Source organism: Anas platyrhynchos, chromosome 3 (assembly GCF_047663525.1).
Source record: "Anas platyrhynchos isolate ZD024472 breed Pekin duck chromosome 3, IASCAAS_PekinDuck_T2T, whole genome shotgun sequence".
Taxonomy (NCBI): Eukaryota; Metazoa; Chordata; class Aves; order Anseriformes; family Anatidae; genus Anas; species Anas platyrhynchos.
The window spans coordinates 11,045,130-11,060,327 of NC_092589.1; the positions used below are offsets into that span (position 1 = coordinate 11,045,130).

Below are 15,198 nucleotides of genomic sequence, written 5' to 3' on the forward strand. Positions count from 1 at the left end.
CTGTGATCTCTATCATGCCAAAAAAAGTAACATTCCCAGAAGTACAACTCTCCAAACAAATTTCCAAAACCAGGAATGGAAGTCTTTCCACCTCCGTGTACCTGAAAAAAAATACTTTTCTTGAGAAAGAATAGAAATGAAAAAAGCATGAATTTTTTGCTTTTACTCAGAGAAGAGCACAATACCTCATTTATGAAATTCTTTTGAGAATCGGGTGACACATACATCTGTGTATTTGTCTTGCTATCCTGGTATTCTGAGAAGTTATGCACTTAATCATATTTGATTGACTAATGGCCTAACAAAGTTTAAAATTCTTCTTCAAGGCCCTTGATTCAGCCAGTTACTGTTCCCTGGAGCAGAACACCTACCTCCAATCTATCAAAACATATGCATAAGAGATGCAGAGAGCTTCACACTGTTTTTGCAGTGTCAGCTCAGGTCTGACAGTATTGTAGAGCCCTCATGGGGAGCTGGCACCCAAGCTAATATGCTCTGCCTGGAGGGACTAACACTAAAGAAGAATTTTTGTTTCCACGACTATCTGCTGCTTGACTTTGCTGAAAAAGCCAAAACAGGTGATTTGCTAGTACTTATTGCTAATAGTAGAAAAAAAGTTTAAGATGCATTGCATTCAAAATACCTATATTTTGAAACTATCCTTCAGCTACACTTATCAAATGTTTCGAAACCTCTTGTATGCGACATCTAATCCAACCCATAAAGTCAGCCCGAGTTCATAAACTTCCCAGTATTAAAATTGTCAGGATTATTGCAGAACTATAAAAACCGTGATACCGTCTTTCTGCTTCCTGCAAGAGAAATCTATTATCCAATTAAGCACTCTGCTTCAAGGAAGAAGCAGCTAAAACATAAGCCCCACAAGGGCACCTTATCTCACAACCTCATGCACCTTGCAGGTGTCTGTTTTTTCTTTTTTTTTTTTTTTTTTTAAATAAACTTTCTACAGTTATTCAGCATGAGTCTCAATCTGCTCTCAGCTTCAGACTTGTTCACCACCAACTCTGTTTATATACTAGCATATGCTGATGTTGATTCAGGGCAAGCCGTGAATTATGCTCCAGGAAAGAAAGCCAGCGTATACTGTGCGAGCACCAAAAGCTGCTCGTCACGCTGTCTGTAAGGAGGGACCAAGTGAGATGTACCAAATAATCCAGCATTAACTCATTTTAAGTGCACTGTAGAAGGTTTACCCTCAAGCTACAAAAGACTTTTGCAGCCAGTAAGAGAAATTTCACAGATCTTGGGATCAGTAAATCTACTCAGCCTAGCCTTCAGGTTCCTCTTCATCATACAATGCAGACATAGCTCCATTTTGTAAATTACCAACAGAGAAGTAGAAATATAAATTTTGTTACTGGTCTGTAGGTTTTTTTTTTTTTCTTCTAAACTGTGCACCTAAAACATCAGATCCCAGTTTCAAAAAACAAACAAACAAACAAGCTAAACCAAACTACAACTCCAGAGCTCCCAGATGTGACTGAATAAAAGTAATTGTAGAACAGCCACAGCTCACTCTCAGCTGTAACATGCACCAGTGAGTGCTGCCTTTTAGGGGAATGGTAATTTGCCCTGCCTGTTATTATTCAGAGTCCCAAGACACTGAGAGGAAGTATCAGACACTGACTCTGTGCTGTAAAACTATCCAGCACCGCTTGTTTGCCGAAGGAGTAAGAGCCAAGCTGCCTTGAGCTTCCAGCGGGCTGCCAAGAGGCGGCTGTGGTACAGCGTCCAGCAGCGGGAAGCCCTCTCCCACGGCTATTCGAGCCTGCTCATCTGGAGCCTGGGAAAATGCCTCTAAGCTGCTGAGTTATCTCGAGCAGCCTGGCAGGTGTTCACCTCCCAGCGGAATCGGGCACCTGCACAGCTCTGCAACCAACTTGGGGCAAGCCTTTGCCAAAGCCACAGCTCAGGCCTGAGGAGTGTGATTGCCCCCCAAAAGCTTCCATATCCAAGAGGCACCAATTTCTCATTGCACAGGGGTTTTACACCAGCATTAAACACAAATAACAATAAATAAATAAAACAATTTTTTCTCCTAGCCTAGGCATTTCATGTTTCTAACAGATTATCCTCGTCTAGGACTGCCTCTGTTCATAAAGTAAGATCACAGATCCTTGCAACAAATGTTAAAAAAAGATGAATTTCTTTGGTTACGACTTGAAAATAAATAGGTGCATTAGGGCTTTCTGAAATATTGTATTGTACATAAAAAAAAATCTACATTTTGCCTATGCTAGATTAATTATTCCATGCAAATGAAGCTATTCGAGTAATAATGTTTACAGTATATAGAGCTTTTCATCTTCAAAGTGATCTACAGACATATTATTACACCACTTTTTAGCGGTCATATTTCTCCTTTTAAAATTATTCACCACCAAATCCAAATTCCTGATCGTTTATAAACTTAGAAAAAAAACACTTTTATTCTAAACCTAGTGTTGATTCTGCATGTTTTCTCTCCCAGAAGAAATTCAGTTCCTCACACCATCTGCCACAGGTCACTATTTCTAATTTAGATGAGATTCAAAACCAAATGTTGCATGTAAATTTAAGCCTAAGTCTGGGGTAAGCTAGGGGCAGCAGAATGGCAGGGAACACCACAAAAAGCCACCAAGACTTCCTGAGTCTTTTCTGGTGTTCTGAATGGGTATGGGATTTCCAGGGCACTACCTCAGATCACACACACACAAAGTATCAGCTTCATATGTAACAGCCAAGCATAACTGATCTTCATCTGATGCAAATTTTTATACAGTAGATAACCAATGGGTCCAGACCAACTTACACAGCTGAGGATGTCAGCCACTCTTTCCATACATTCTCCCTTCAGTTTAAAAATTTTTCAATTATTTTTTAAATTTTCATTATTTCAAGTGATAATTACAAGAAGTACACAGGAAAACATGTAATAATAATAATAATAATAATAATAATAATAAAAATATCAAAAAGCCCTTTTCCCATTTTTAATAATTAAGAAAAAATACATTTTGGCCTTTAGATTTATATACAATAAATGTGGCCTAAAAGAAAAGCCTGGGTACAGTACTGACCATATACACACGTACGTGTGTGCACATGTGCATGTCAGGAAGAGCGAGGGTAAGCTAAGAGACATTAATGCAGCACTGCAGGCACTATTCGCCATGCACAAAAACAAAGCACTCCTCTCTTATGGTTCTACCAATTGCTCACTTGTGTTGCAAGTATGCAGGGTCTGACCTTGATAACTCATATCTGCAAATAAATTCAATGACTTAGTTTTCTTCTGTATTTTCCAGGGTGCCTTACAGCCAGTTTTAACAAAGTACAGGCAAAAACTGTTTCGTTTTGTGTTTTTTTTTCCTCCTTACTTTCCCTTTCATGATTTTGTCAGTATTAGCACTATTCTTCTAGTCACTAAATCTTCTGAAAACAGGCTATTTGTTGACACAAACAGGTAGAAGATCTATCTCATCGAGGATCCGGGAGCAAGATTTGGCTCCTATCAGGAAATAGGGCCCCTGCTAGATGAAGTAAAGAAAGCTTCAAATTAATCCCATCATGACAGGAAGAGATATGCCTAGCAGAATCCTTTTTGCTATTGGAACACAGATATTTGGACATGGCACAGTATCTAAAAGCTTCAGCCCATGAGCCATTAGCAGCCAAACTGGACTGATGAAACCCAAGAGCAGGGTTGTAAGGCTCTCCTCTAGCGGGGAAAGGGAGGAATTCACTCTAACTTTGGAGCTCTACTGAGCAAACTGGACCCAGTATAAGGTGTTTTTTGGCCTGCTTGTCATGGGTATTTTGGAGAGAACTGAAAAGGAAACAAGTGTCAGACCATCCAGCTGCAAGGTGAGAAATGCATCTGATGGAGACCCTCAGAACATGCCAGCTCTGAAGGAAAAACATGCCTTCCCCTCACTAAAACTTGAGGTGGAAAGGCAGACTGATCCAATCCTGGAGAGCAGCTTTCTCACAAGCCATTCATAATGTAACAGCAATAATACCAAGCACCACCTGCTAATGCATTCGAGCAGATAAAGTAGAGCCATGTATTTGAAGGTCAGTGTACCATTACCACAGACAATTGTTTTCTAATAGGAGACAAGATGTGATTTCACCCTTTAGTTGATCTCAAACTTAATGACCGTATTATTTATTGCACATGACAGACTTCAACACATGAACCGAAAGCTGTTTATGAATCCTCAATGTTCTGAGCATATAAACAGTATTCTGGGGGAAACCACGTGCCTGGAGCTCTTTAACCACTGGAATAAGCCTGACAACTGAGGAGGAGTAAGACATCTGTCAGTGCCAGCCAAAAGGCAAGGAGAATTGAAAAGCAAGTCCCCCGGTAAATGCTGTGACAAGTCAGCAGAGGAGAATCTCAAGTCTTTTCAAAGCAGCTGTATTGTCGTGAAGGAGAAGCTTAGTTAAAAACTGTCTGATGTCACATTTGCACATACCGCACATTCAGCACCATGCTGAGCATCTCCCCTACACTAGCCAGACACAGCTGTATCCAAATCAAGCAGTGTCACGTACTTATATCACTGAATTCCTAGCAGTGATAAAAGTAAGCCTGCCTGTAGAAGGTAGCTTCTAGCTAAAATGAAACAGCCTCAGTGATGGTGACAAGTTTGACTTACGGGGTGCAAGGGAATGCACAGGGCGGCCTTTGAAAGCATGAATCACGTTTTAAAAATATGTCCTTTCAGCCTGACTCTGTCCTTGAAGATATCCATGAGCTTCAAGAAAATTTTTGATGCTATGAAATACCTGAAAGGAGGATTTTGTTTTCTGAATGCCAGGAATCTCTACGAAACAAAATCATGTCTAGAAAAACAAAGAAAAAAAAAAACTGTATGAGCCTTTCAGAATTTAACAAACATGACTGGTTCCCCTTATTGTTCATTAGAACAACATTATTGTAGGTGCCAATGCTATGATGTTAAAAGACTCAAAGGCAAGCAAACCTTTCACAAGTCTCCAGGCTCTTTCCCCTTTCCTCCCCCAGTAATAGGAAATAACTTCTGCAAAACCTTCTTCCCCAAGAGGAAAAGGTTTTAACCCTATAGCTCCCACAGCTGACAAAGACTTTCATCTTCTACCAATAACAAGGTCTTTAGGCAAGGGTCACTAAAAATGTCAGGAACAAGTTTGGAACATGTGGAGAAATGTATGTTGTATCACACTGCTACAAAACCTGTGGGTCTGGTGAAAAAAAGCAAGCCAGTCTGCCTCTGGAGGCATGGTGGGAGGGCATGAGGGAAAGAAAAGCCAGTAGCAGGTATCTTCTGCAGAACTTTAAAAAGATGGCACAAATTGTGGAAAGGTGGTTTCTGCAAAGCTGATCCTGATACACAGCAGGAAACAACATTATCTTCTTTTTATTATTATTTCTCTAAAAACTCCTATTAGGACATCCCAGTGGATCTAAGAGGTAGATGTTGGTGGTCATGACCCCTCTCTTCTTCTACCCTACCATCTCCAGGACACTCCAAAAGCAAGTAAGCTGGAAGAAATGCCTGTGAACTTGAACCAGCATACATTTCAGAGTTGTCTGAACAAAGCATGTTGTGCCAGGGGTTCACAGGTTTTTCTCTGTTCACACAACTGATTGTTTAGGTTTTTAACATCTCAGAATAGAAGGAAATTCTGGAGCATGGCAAATATGTGGAAAGCCAATACAATGAAGCCTTCTGTATTTTATTTTTTTTTAAATGTTAACAAGTGGACCATAATTAAGCCAGCTGCTAAAAGGCTCTACTTCAAAATAATCCTCAAAATTCACTCCAATGCAAATAGGATACCACCAAAAGGACCAAGCCTGACCAAAGATTGTGATCATCTGATCAGTGCCACTCAGCTCTGGCAGTGAAGCAGGTGCCAGTTGTGGTGCAAGAAGCTGGCACCTGACCTCAAAAAGCTTTGTAGCCAGCTGCTCAATTAAGCTTACTCAAGAGGACAACATTATAAGTGACCACCTGAATTGTGCAGCTCAATCTCTTGTAGTCACTGGCAGCAGCTCACCAGATACTAAGTGTCCAAAGGTGAATAGGGCATCCTCTTTCTCAGTATTCAACAGCAAATGCAAAATGACCGAAGAACATGAGCCTATCAGGTGCCATGGAAATACAACAAAAAAGAACAGACAAACATTGCCCATACCCTATGACACATACACACACATGAGAAAACCAAATATTTTAATTAAAGAGTATCAGAAAGACGCTTATAAACAAATACAGGACTGTTGCCTTCTGTTTTGTCTCTAAAGCAAGCTTTGTCACTTAAAAAACTTTGTTTTCCACAGATACATATACAGAATATTGCAATGTAGAATGGTTATCCAGGGAGAAACATTCTTTACTGCGCATTAGAATATCTCAAATCCACTTACCACGTCCAAAATGCATATTCAAGATTGCACTCTTTTTTTTTTTTTCCCCTTCTCAATTAAGAGTCGTTACTAATTGCTGCACTACTGAATTTTAATTTACTTCCATATGTGTTTTTAATAAATTAAGGCCCAGGTCCTGCAAAGCTGGGTCAGTGTAGTTTTGTTTACGTTATGTCACTTGTGCCTTTGTAGTCCATGGAAATAATTCAGTGTGTACAATAAACAATTTATCTAGCACCTTGACTGATGAGGGCTAAACCTATAGAATCAAATACACACCACTGCTCTTACTGAATTATTTACATAAGAAGAGCATGCATGACTTTTTTTCCAGGAATTGGACTTCTGTCTCTACCTGGATGGGTTTCTGAGAAGCCTTCTAAAAATTTTCCAAATACAAATAAACCCACCAAGAATGTTTGCAATTTAAGAAGCTGTATTTTCTCTTTGTCATATGATAACGAACTTTAAGAACAAAAAGACATAAAGGAGAGTATTGTTGTGTAATATGGTAATAAGGAAAGTTGAAGAGAAGCTCATGTTCATATTTAACCATCAAATTACACCCACAATTACTTCCAGCTATAACGAAACTACAAAGGACAAAGTTCAAAACGTATCTATAATGATTTTCTTTTCTTAAGATGCAGTGTCCATTTCTGTTTTTGTTGGACTGCTGGTTATTGTTTGGGGACTCAGACTTGCAGGGAGTGCAAGGGTTAAAGATGTGTAAAACAGATTTTCTCACAGTTTAAAGAGAGCAAAACAACACATTTAGGAAACCAGACAGCGAAAAGGTCAAAACGTTACACTTCCAGGTCAAACTTCTGGTTGCAATTAAGTAAATTCCTCCAAACATTTCTAAGGAAATCATATTTCTTTTAGGTTTTAATTCAAATTCTACTCTTTCTTGCTTACATAGCAAGCAAAATAGTATTGCTCTCTTTAGAAAGAATCAATAGAAAGTACCTACTTTTTTTTTCCCCCTTCCCTTTTTTTTAATTAAAGGAACCTGATGTCATCTCAATATAAAAATCAAGTAGTTATTTTTTCCGTCTCATTTCACATACAGTTGAACTAATTTTAAAAAGGCAGAAGAAACTATCACACCTAGGTCATTTTTAAAAGAGTCTTTCTTCTGCCCTTAGAAATATTTCCTTTTTCATACACTTTCATTATTTACAATTTCATAATTGTATTTTATTGTTTTTTTAAATAAAGAATCAAGCTATTCTTCCTTCCCATGCAGTTAGTTATGAGAGAGAAACCTTCAAACCTAAGATGCTGTAAACGGTCCTGATGTTGCAAATACATGCTTGCTAAAACAGCTCTGCAAATCTCAGCAATTCCACTTATGTCTACAAAATTGAATCTATGCCCCAGTAGCACAGATTTTCACTATTTAACAGACATCCAAAACATGGTCACCGCCGTCTGTGCACAGAAAACTATCACAATAGGAAGGTAAAGACATGCAGCATATATGTTTTTGAAAATGCATAATAGGTAAGCCTGGTATACATCTAAACAACAGAACCCACTACGCACAGGTGCACTCTTACGTATCCAAATGTGTGTGTGTGGGAGGGATGAAAATCCTACAAACTTACTCATACTACAATAAAACTTAGCCAAACAAAAATATGACCAGGATCAGATACTTGCAACCACTTCAGGAGAATGAACTTATTATTGCCACATTGCCCTCACTAGAAGATGATGACATTTGAACTTCATCTGTGCAATGTTCCAGGCAGCACAGGCTCCTAGCAATCCTACAGATAGATTTTAAAGATGAGACAGCAAAGGAAAATCAGATTTCTTGTACTGACCAAATAATGTATTCTCCAATATTTTTAAACATTCTGAAACATGGCATCTGAGCATCAATTAAATGCAGACCACAGGACCTATGAAATGCTGCTAGGAGAAATCCAATTTTTCATGTTCATAAAGGATAGAAAATAAAGTCAAATTTATTCCTCAGAAAATTCTACATTGATCATTTTAAAATCTATTCCTACCATGCCTAGTGTTTAAACACGTCTAAAGAAGCTGAACGCTGACATCCTATCCTCTGAATTCCTGCTTCCAGGTGACGATAGAAGCTTTAAAACCTATACAAAGCAAAGAATAAAATACTTTGAAAAGGAACAGATGTTGCAAAGAAGAATCAAGCAGCAAAGAAATGGCAAGTGCTTAGGGACCAATTTTCAAAATCCCCCCATGTGGATTCCAAAAACACTGGATGCTAAGTTACCTTTGAAAGGTAACTATGTAATTCCCTGGCTTAGTTGAGAATCACTTTGATACTCTCAAGTGAGTAGCAACCAAGTAAAGCAGAAATTTTAAGTAAGGTTCATCTTGCCTAATTTGCAACATCTACAGACTAGCATTTTGCGCTCCATTTTTAACTGACAGAAACAAGCTCTTCTGGAACATGATTCACATCACCTGACAATTTACTGTAAATATATGTATCAGATGAATTGTGCTTGACAAGAGCCCAACTACTTCCATTAGTTGTGAAGAGAGTTTAAACCACCAGACCAGATGTAGGTGTTTACATTATAGATGTACAAAGTTAGATACAATTAATTCTATGCTGCATGTTTTGGATAGGCAAATTGACTATTAGCTTCTACACAGTGCTGATAAACTAAAGGGGAGACATAATTCCACTTTGTAAAGACACAATTAATGGGTACTGACTCTATGTCTAGCTATACAACTAAAACTCCAAAAAATGAAATTTAGGTGTGTATAAATATATACATGTGTTTGCATAAACGGAGGTTGTAACAGCAAAATTACAATGCAGATCTAGCTGGATGGTACAGAAAGACCTGTATGTTTGATATGGACAGAAAGATAGTAGCTATCGCGTTTGTGCATGCAACCACAGTCTTTGTGCACATGCACAGAAAGTCATTTTTGTAATATGAATAAAAAAGTATGGAAACACAAGAAAAAGAATCAAGATGCAAGTAAGAGAAAAACAATGAATTAAGCAGGTATAAATTAAAGGTCTGAGGTAAAAGCTGTTTTCAAAACTAAAGCCAAATTTTCACAAAAATACACTAACTTAAACAACTCTCCTATTGTTTTAAGAAAATAATATATTTGTTTTCAATATTAAGCATGTAAAACACTTTATTATAGGATATCTTTAAAATAAATAAAATGCTATTTTATGTCCTATCTGTGACCATAACTTCACTAGGGAGATGCTCCCAGGGAATAAGTAAAATAAGCAGAAAGAATTCAACCTGTCTAGTGTTGCACTTGCAAATGTTCCATGTAAGACAGTGATAGCAATTGCAAAAGCAATTGCTCAAGTCTGCAAATATCAGTTCAGTATCAGGAAAAAGACAAATGTAGATCCTTCAGTCTAGAAAGCCACAACTTCCTCTGACAGTCTTTGAAGCACACCAACCCCCTCCAATGTACTAGTAAGTTTTCTGTTTACAGTGCAGGCTTTTTCCAAAGATGTTTGATAAGAAAGGCCATACTGGATAAGATCAAAAGTCCATATAGCTTAACGCCTTGCATTTAAACATCACGAGAAGTGCATGCAATGGGAACCAAACACAAGAGCAAACTGCACGTAATATTTCCCCCAATACTCTCCTGGCCTCCAAGTACTCTCAGCTCAAAACTTTACTGAGCCAAAGGAAATTTCTGTGAACTCCGTACCCTTCCTGGATTCCTCTCTCATGTTCTTGTCAAAGCTCATGGGCTCAACACAAGCTTTTATCATCCCCATTATCCTTCGGTGAAGAGTTTTCACAGTTCTGCTAGCTACTTTGACTTCAACTAACTTCATTTTATGCCCATTTTTTCCCAAACTGGAAGAGGAGGAGAGTACAAGTGATTCTGTAGGCCTGTTGTGTCCTCCCTAGTTATTATCTTTCTGGGCTGGATGGAGTCCTAGCACACCAACCTGTTCTTTCCATGTTCCCTATACTGCATTTCTTATCTGGAATCATCTCCATTGCCTTTCTCAGAGCTCTTCTCAAATCTTTTGCATTGAAAACTAAGATAAGAGAAAAATCACTAAAGAGAAAATACCTAAACAGGACATCAGTATATTTTTGTGTTCTCGCTACATATCCTCTCTTCCCTGTGACAACAGAAAATTCAGATATGTAATTTTGTCTTCTAGAAGAAGACACATTCCAGTGAAAAAACAGATGCCTTTACTCCCCCATTAGCTGGCTCAAAAAAATAAAAAAAATAAAAAACACTAAAGCAAATACAGGAAATATTAAGTACAAAATACTAATCAAAACATTTTGCCTAAGTTATTGCATAAGTTGCTGCATACTGCAGGGAGCTATGAGCCTCTGTTGTCGCAGAGGGATGAATGGAAGTTTAAAGTTCACAAAGATCTGCAGGACTGGGCCACAAATCATAAATTACTCCATTGTAAAGAAGCTGCAGTATAATTCTTTTGAGAGAGAGAAATCAAAATGTGCAACTGCAAACATCAAAGTTCATTCAAAAGATTTCTGTCCTCCACGGTCCCAGTGGTAGCTTTTCTGACAAAGCTTATTCTCCCTGCAGTTACACCCATCAAGTTTTTGTGGAGTTGCTCTTTAAGGAAGACAGACGAAAAAAAGTCTTGTTAAAAACAAATGAAAGAATATTTCACAACAGAAGAATAAGAGTTAACAGCTAGGAGGGTGGGAATACTTTAAATCATTTGTGATGCTACAAGACTGTAACATGGAATATACCCTATGAACATCTTCTACGTTTCATATTGTATAGTGACAGTGAACACTCGTAAGGAAAATGCGAGGTCAGAACAGTTTGGAACCATCATGATTTATTGTATATTTTTGTTAGTTTACAGGAGCCAAAGAAACAGTTTCATGAGCAACAGGACAAATGAAATGCATTTTCTTATGAAATGGAGCCTTATCCATTTTTTAAATATTTAATAAGCTGTGAACTTTGACTCTGGATCTTTGTAAGGCTGAACTATTCATAATAGCACTTTCACTTCTTTCAGTTTGTCATTTCAGTAAGCTTATCGGATGTTAATGGCTGATAAATGTAACGTCTAAGATTCTTACCAGTTTGTAAAGTTCAATCACATTTAGGGAAAGTAATTGGAGGAAAAAGATGGACAGGCGAACAGACAGAGACGGAAAACACGATCACAGTTAGCCCAATTTTCTTATAAAAACACAATAATACAAAAAAAATGCAGATAAAATCAATCTGTGATCTCTCTGTGCCATGTGACAGCATGCTGTCTAATTATTTTCACTGCAGAATAGACTACAATAAAAAGATCTGAAATCAGAGCAAAAATGTTCCACAATCAAGCCAAGAAAAACAAGAAGGATGCTAGAGAAGGAATGAGAAAAAATCTGAAAATGACTTGTAGGGTAAACATAGTGAGCCTTCTCCCTGAATAGGGGGAAGGAGGAGGTCTGTACAAGATATCTTCTTCCTTCCTCCCATTTCTAAGGTAGAGATTTCTACCAGCCATATTTGCTTTACACATCTTCCTTTATATTTACTCTGTGCACGTGTAAACTTTGCCTTCTTCCTTAATTTTCACAGTCCTGCCTTTGTCATGCTCCTATATTTACCATCTCTACTTGGATCTCTTTTTGAGCAGCAATTATTTAATTCTTATTGCTCTTATTCAGAAAGAACTACTTTCTGTGGAACATGAAAAACCAGGCTTTGCTTTTAGGCTGTTTAGGACTACAGCCTTTCTGTATTTAAGTAAGCATCACGACACACTAAGATGCTTGGCACCATCACTAGAAACAACCATGCATTACTGAGCAGCGCAATTGCTGTGAACTGAAAACGTACGGCATACATATACACACATAAACAACAGTTCTAATTTTAAAGCTTATACAATTGTAAAGTGAAATAGATGCTTTTTTCAAAATTCACTAATACAGGGCCTATTATTATTATTGGTTGACTTATGTTCATTGAAAATAGTGCAAGCAAACCACGTGGTCAATGCCCGATTTTGTCCATGCAGATTGGATGCAGGCAAAGTTAAATCTTCATAAACCTACCTCATCTAAAGTTTCTCTTAAAAAATAAAAGAAATCAAAATCAAACACGTTTGGACATCAATTAAACACAGGAAACTGAGAGTTTATACCAAAGCCTATGTCCAAAGACTAAATTAAAGCTTACTTTGGCAAATTGTTCATACTGGCCATTTGGGAGGGGTGGGGAAATTGTTCAGACAGAAGAAAGAATAGGAAGAACTTGCTTGTCTTGGCTACTTTCTCTCATTTTTCCATTCTTTCTTTCTTTCTTCTCCTATGTGTAACACCCACAGATTTCCTAATGGGATGGTATGCGACCCACCACATACTGCTGTGTGGGTGTAACTTAAACGAAAAAGAAATGTAAATTAACAAGTAACACGCACGGATATTTACATTCTGTGCCACCAAACTGAAAGGTGGTATTAAATAATTTTAACATTAAACATAATAAAATATTAATATTTAAAAGAAATTGTGGTAGCTGAAAAAAATCTCAAAATATTAACGGTAGCCAATTTAACAGTCTGCTCTACAGATCTAGAAAGCAGAACCAGATCTGCTAATCCAAGTAAGGTAGCTTGGTTTCTATTTCTGAGGAAAATCATAATATAACATGCTTTGATAGTAAGCTTTCAGGCTTAATATTGGTCTAACAATTCTGGTTCTAATAACTTTTGAATACATCCTGCAACGTGGAGAACAAACTATTTAAAATTGATCTGAAACAATGCAAGTTCAAACAAGAGTGGGGTGCTCAGCTGTGATACTTGAAGCAGTAAATAACCAACTAATACACATCTTAGTGCTTGCCACACATCCCCCCTTCCTTGCCGCAGCAGTGAATCTCTACACCCAGGCTTGCATGACTTGGAACAAAAGAAAACCGTTCAGTTTGAAGAACTCAAACACTTTTTAAAACCTCCAAATACAACAGTAACTGCAAGCTTCAACATTTATTTCACCAGCAGCAGCTACAGAACGCATATGTAATTAGCCACATATCGAGCTTGAACATTTCTTTGCATACTACAAAACACTGTCAAGATGAATATTGGCCGGCTATCTTGCACTTCCTCTGTTTGGGAAAAAAAAACAAAAATATATCTTTGTACCCCACAAACAGAAACTGTGAACCTAGAGAGGAAGGTAACAGACCAGAGTTTCTGAAGCCACATTTGAGTGATGATAACTGACAGAGTTAAACATGGCTCACCTAAAAGGGTCAGACCCTCAGAGGTAGGTCCCTGTTGCTCTGGTGAACACCCACCTACTATTCTGTTATTTCCTTCTCAGGTAAGAATAGACTTGAATGTAACGTGAATAAACTTGATTCTTGGACGTGAACAAAGCACGCCTTTCTTACAAATTACAGCCCTGAGCAAAGCAGGCTGAGGGAAGAGGAAAGAGATTTGGAAATTAAGTTCAACATGAATGTTCGTTATCACAGACTGTTTTCTTTCTTTATTTTTCCTTTTTTTTTTTTTTTAGCGTTAATTAATGATGGCAAGATTAACTGCAGAAAACTCAGGGAACAGTAATTCTGCCTCATCCAAAGTAAATATTCTTTAATCTAAAACTGTCACAGATATTACTGATGACCTTAAGCTCTTCATTTTCAGGAAATAAGGAAAAGAATCAGGCAGAAGATCAGTTCACAACTGTGGGACAGTATACAAGTATTTTGACTGAAAAGTTCGTGCTATACAAGAAAATACAGAACCTTAAAATCTCAAGAACTCCCTCAAATTAGTGCATATGTCTGCATATATAAAAACAATCAGCCTGTCTGGCAGTTTTATCTTACAAAATCATTGTTTTTGAAAACATACTTTTTACTGAGACAGGAAACTTAAAAAATAAACAATGAAATATCACTCAGTAAAAGAAAATACAGAAAACCTCAAAAAATCTTCTCAGAACTTCCGATCTCACCCTTTGTAATGGCCTGCTTTCACTATAAGAAAATTCTATTTGTTCATTTGGAACTAAAAACACACAGGGACTCTTTACTGTCACAAGTTTATAATATGCTCCAGACTGGTAATAAACAAAAGTCATTATTTCCTAAGAAGTGTTTAAAAAAAAGATTGATTTTGAGGTGTAACACTAGGTAAGCCTATCATCTGTAAAACCCACCACAATGACAAAAACAGCTAGCAAAATAACATAAAACAAACACTGGCAAGGCATTAGGTCCTAACATAAGAACACAAGTTAGAGTAATCACTATTTTTAGATGTGAAATGTATGTACTGAAATTGCATGTTTTAGTCTCACCACCCTTACACACACAAATCCAACAACATTCTTGCAGTTGGGTGAATGTTCTTACAACTGTTTGTTGTTTTTTTTTTTCCTGCACAGTAATCATTCCCTCCAAAGCATTCCAAGGTCACATAAATCTGCAGGAACACAGATAAATTGACAAATGCCGTTTATCACATCATAGCAACTTTTTATGAACTAATATATTGCAAGAGGAAAGAGAAGGAAAAATATTATTTCTAAAATAAGAAGTGTTCAAGTAAATGCCCAACTTCACAAAACAGATTTCCATTAGTTTTACAAGACCCAGGATTATACCATTTATTCTGCTTAATGACAGCCCTTCATACTAATAGTACAAGTGGTATGTTATTTTTTAAATGATGTATAGAAAAATTAAAACCTACTGAGTTTTAACATAGTCGAAGTTACTTTACACCCCCCAAAAAAAGATATTTTGGCTTTATTATATTT

At 37.4% G+C, this 15,198-nt stretch overlaps 1 protein-coding gene across 19 annotated transcripts in view; it reads right to left on the reverse strand.

The window, feature by feature from the left end:
• Positions 1–15,198, reverse strand: part of SLX4IP (SLX4 interacting protein) — a 77,376-nt gene that overhangs the window by 20,343 nt on the left and 41,835 nt on the right. For 16 of the 19 annotated variants that reach the window (XM_038176716.2, XM_038176719.2, XM_038176720.2 and 13 more), the window contains one exon: positions 4,798–4,854. The exons of the other annotated variants lie outside the window; for them this stretch is intronic. In XM_038176716.2, the coding sequence (XP_038032644.2) occupies positions 4,798–4,854 (57 nt within the window). The remainder of the gene's footprint in view (positions 1–4,797; positions 4,855–15,198) is intronic. 19 annotated transcript variants of the gene reach the window in all.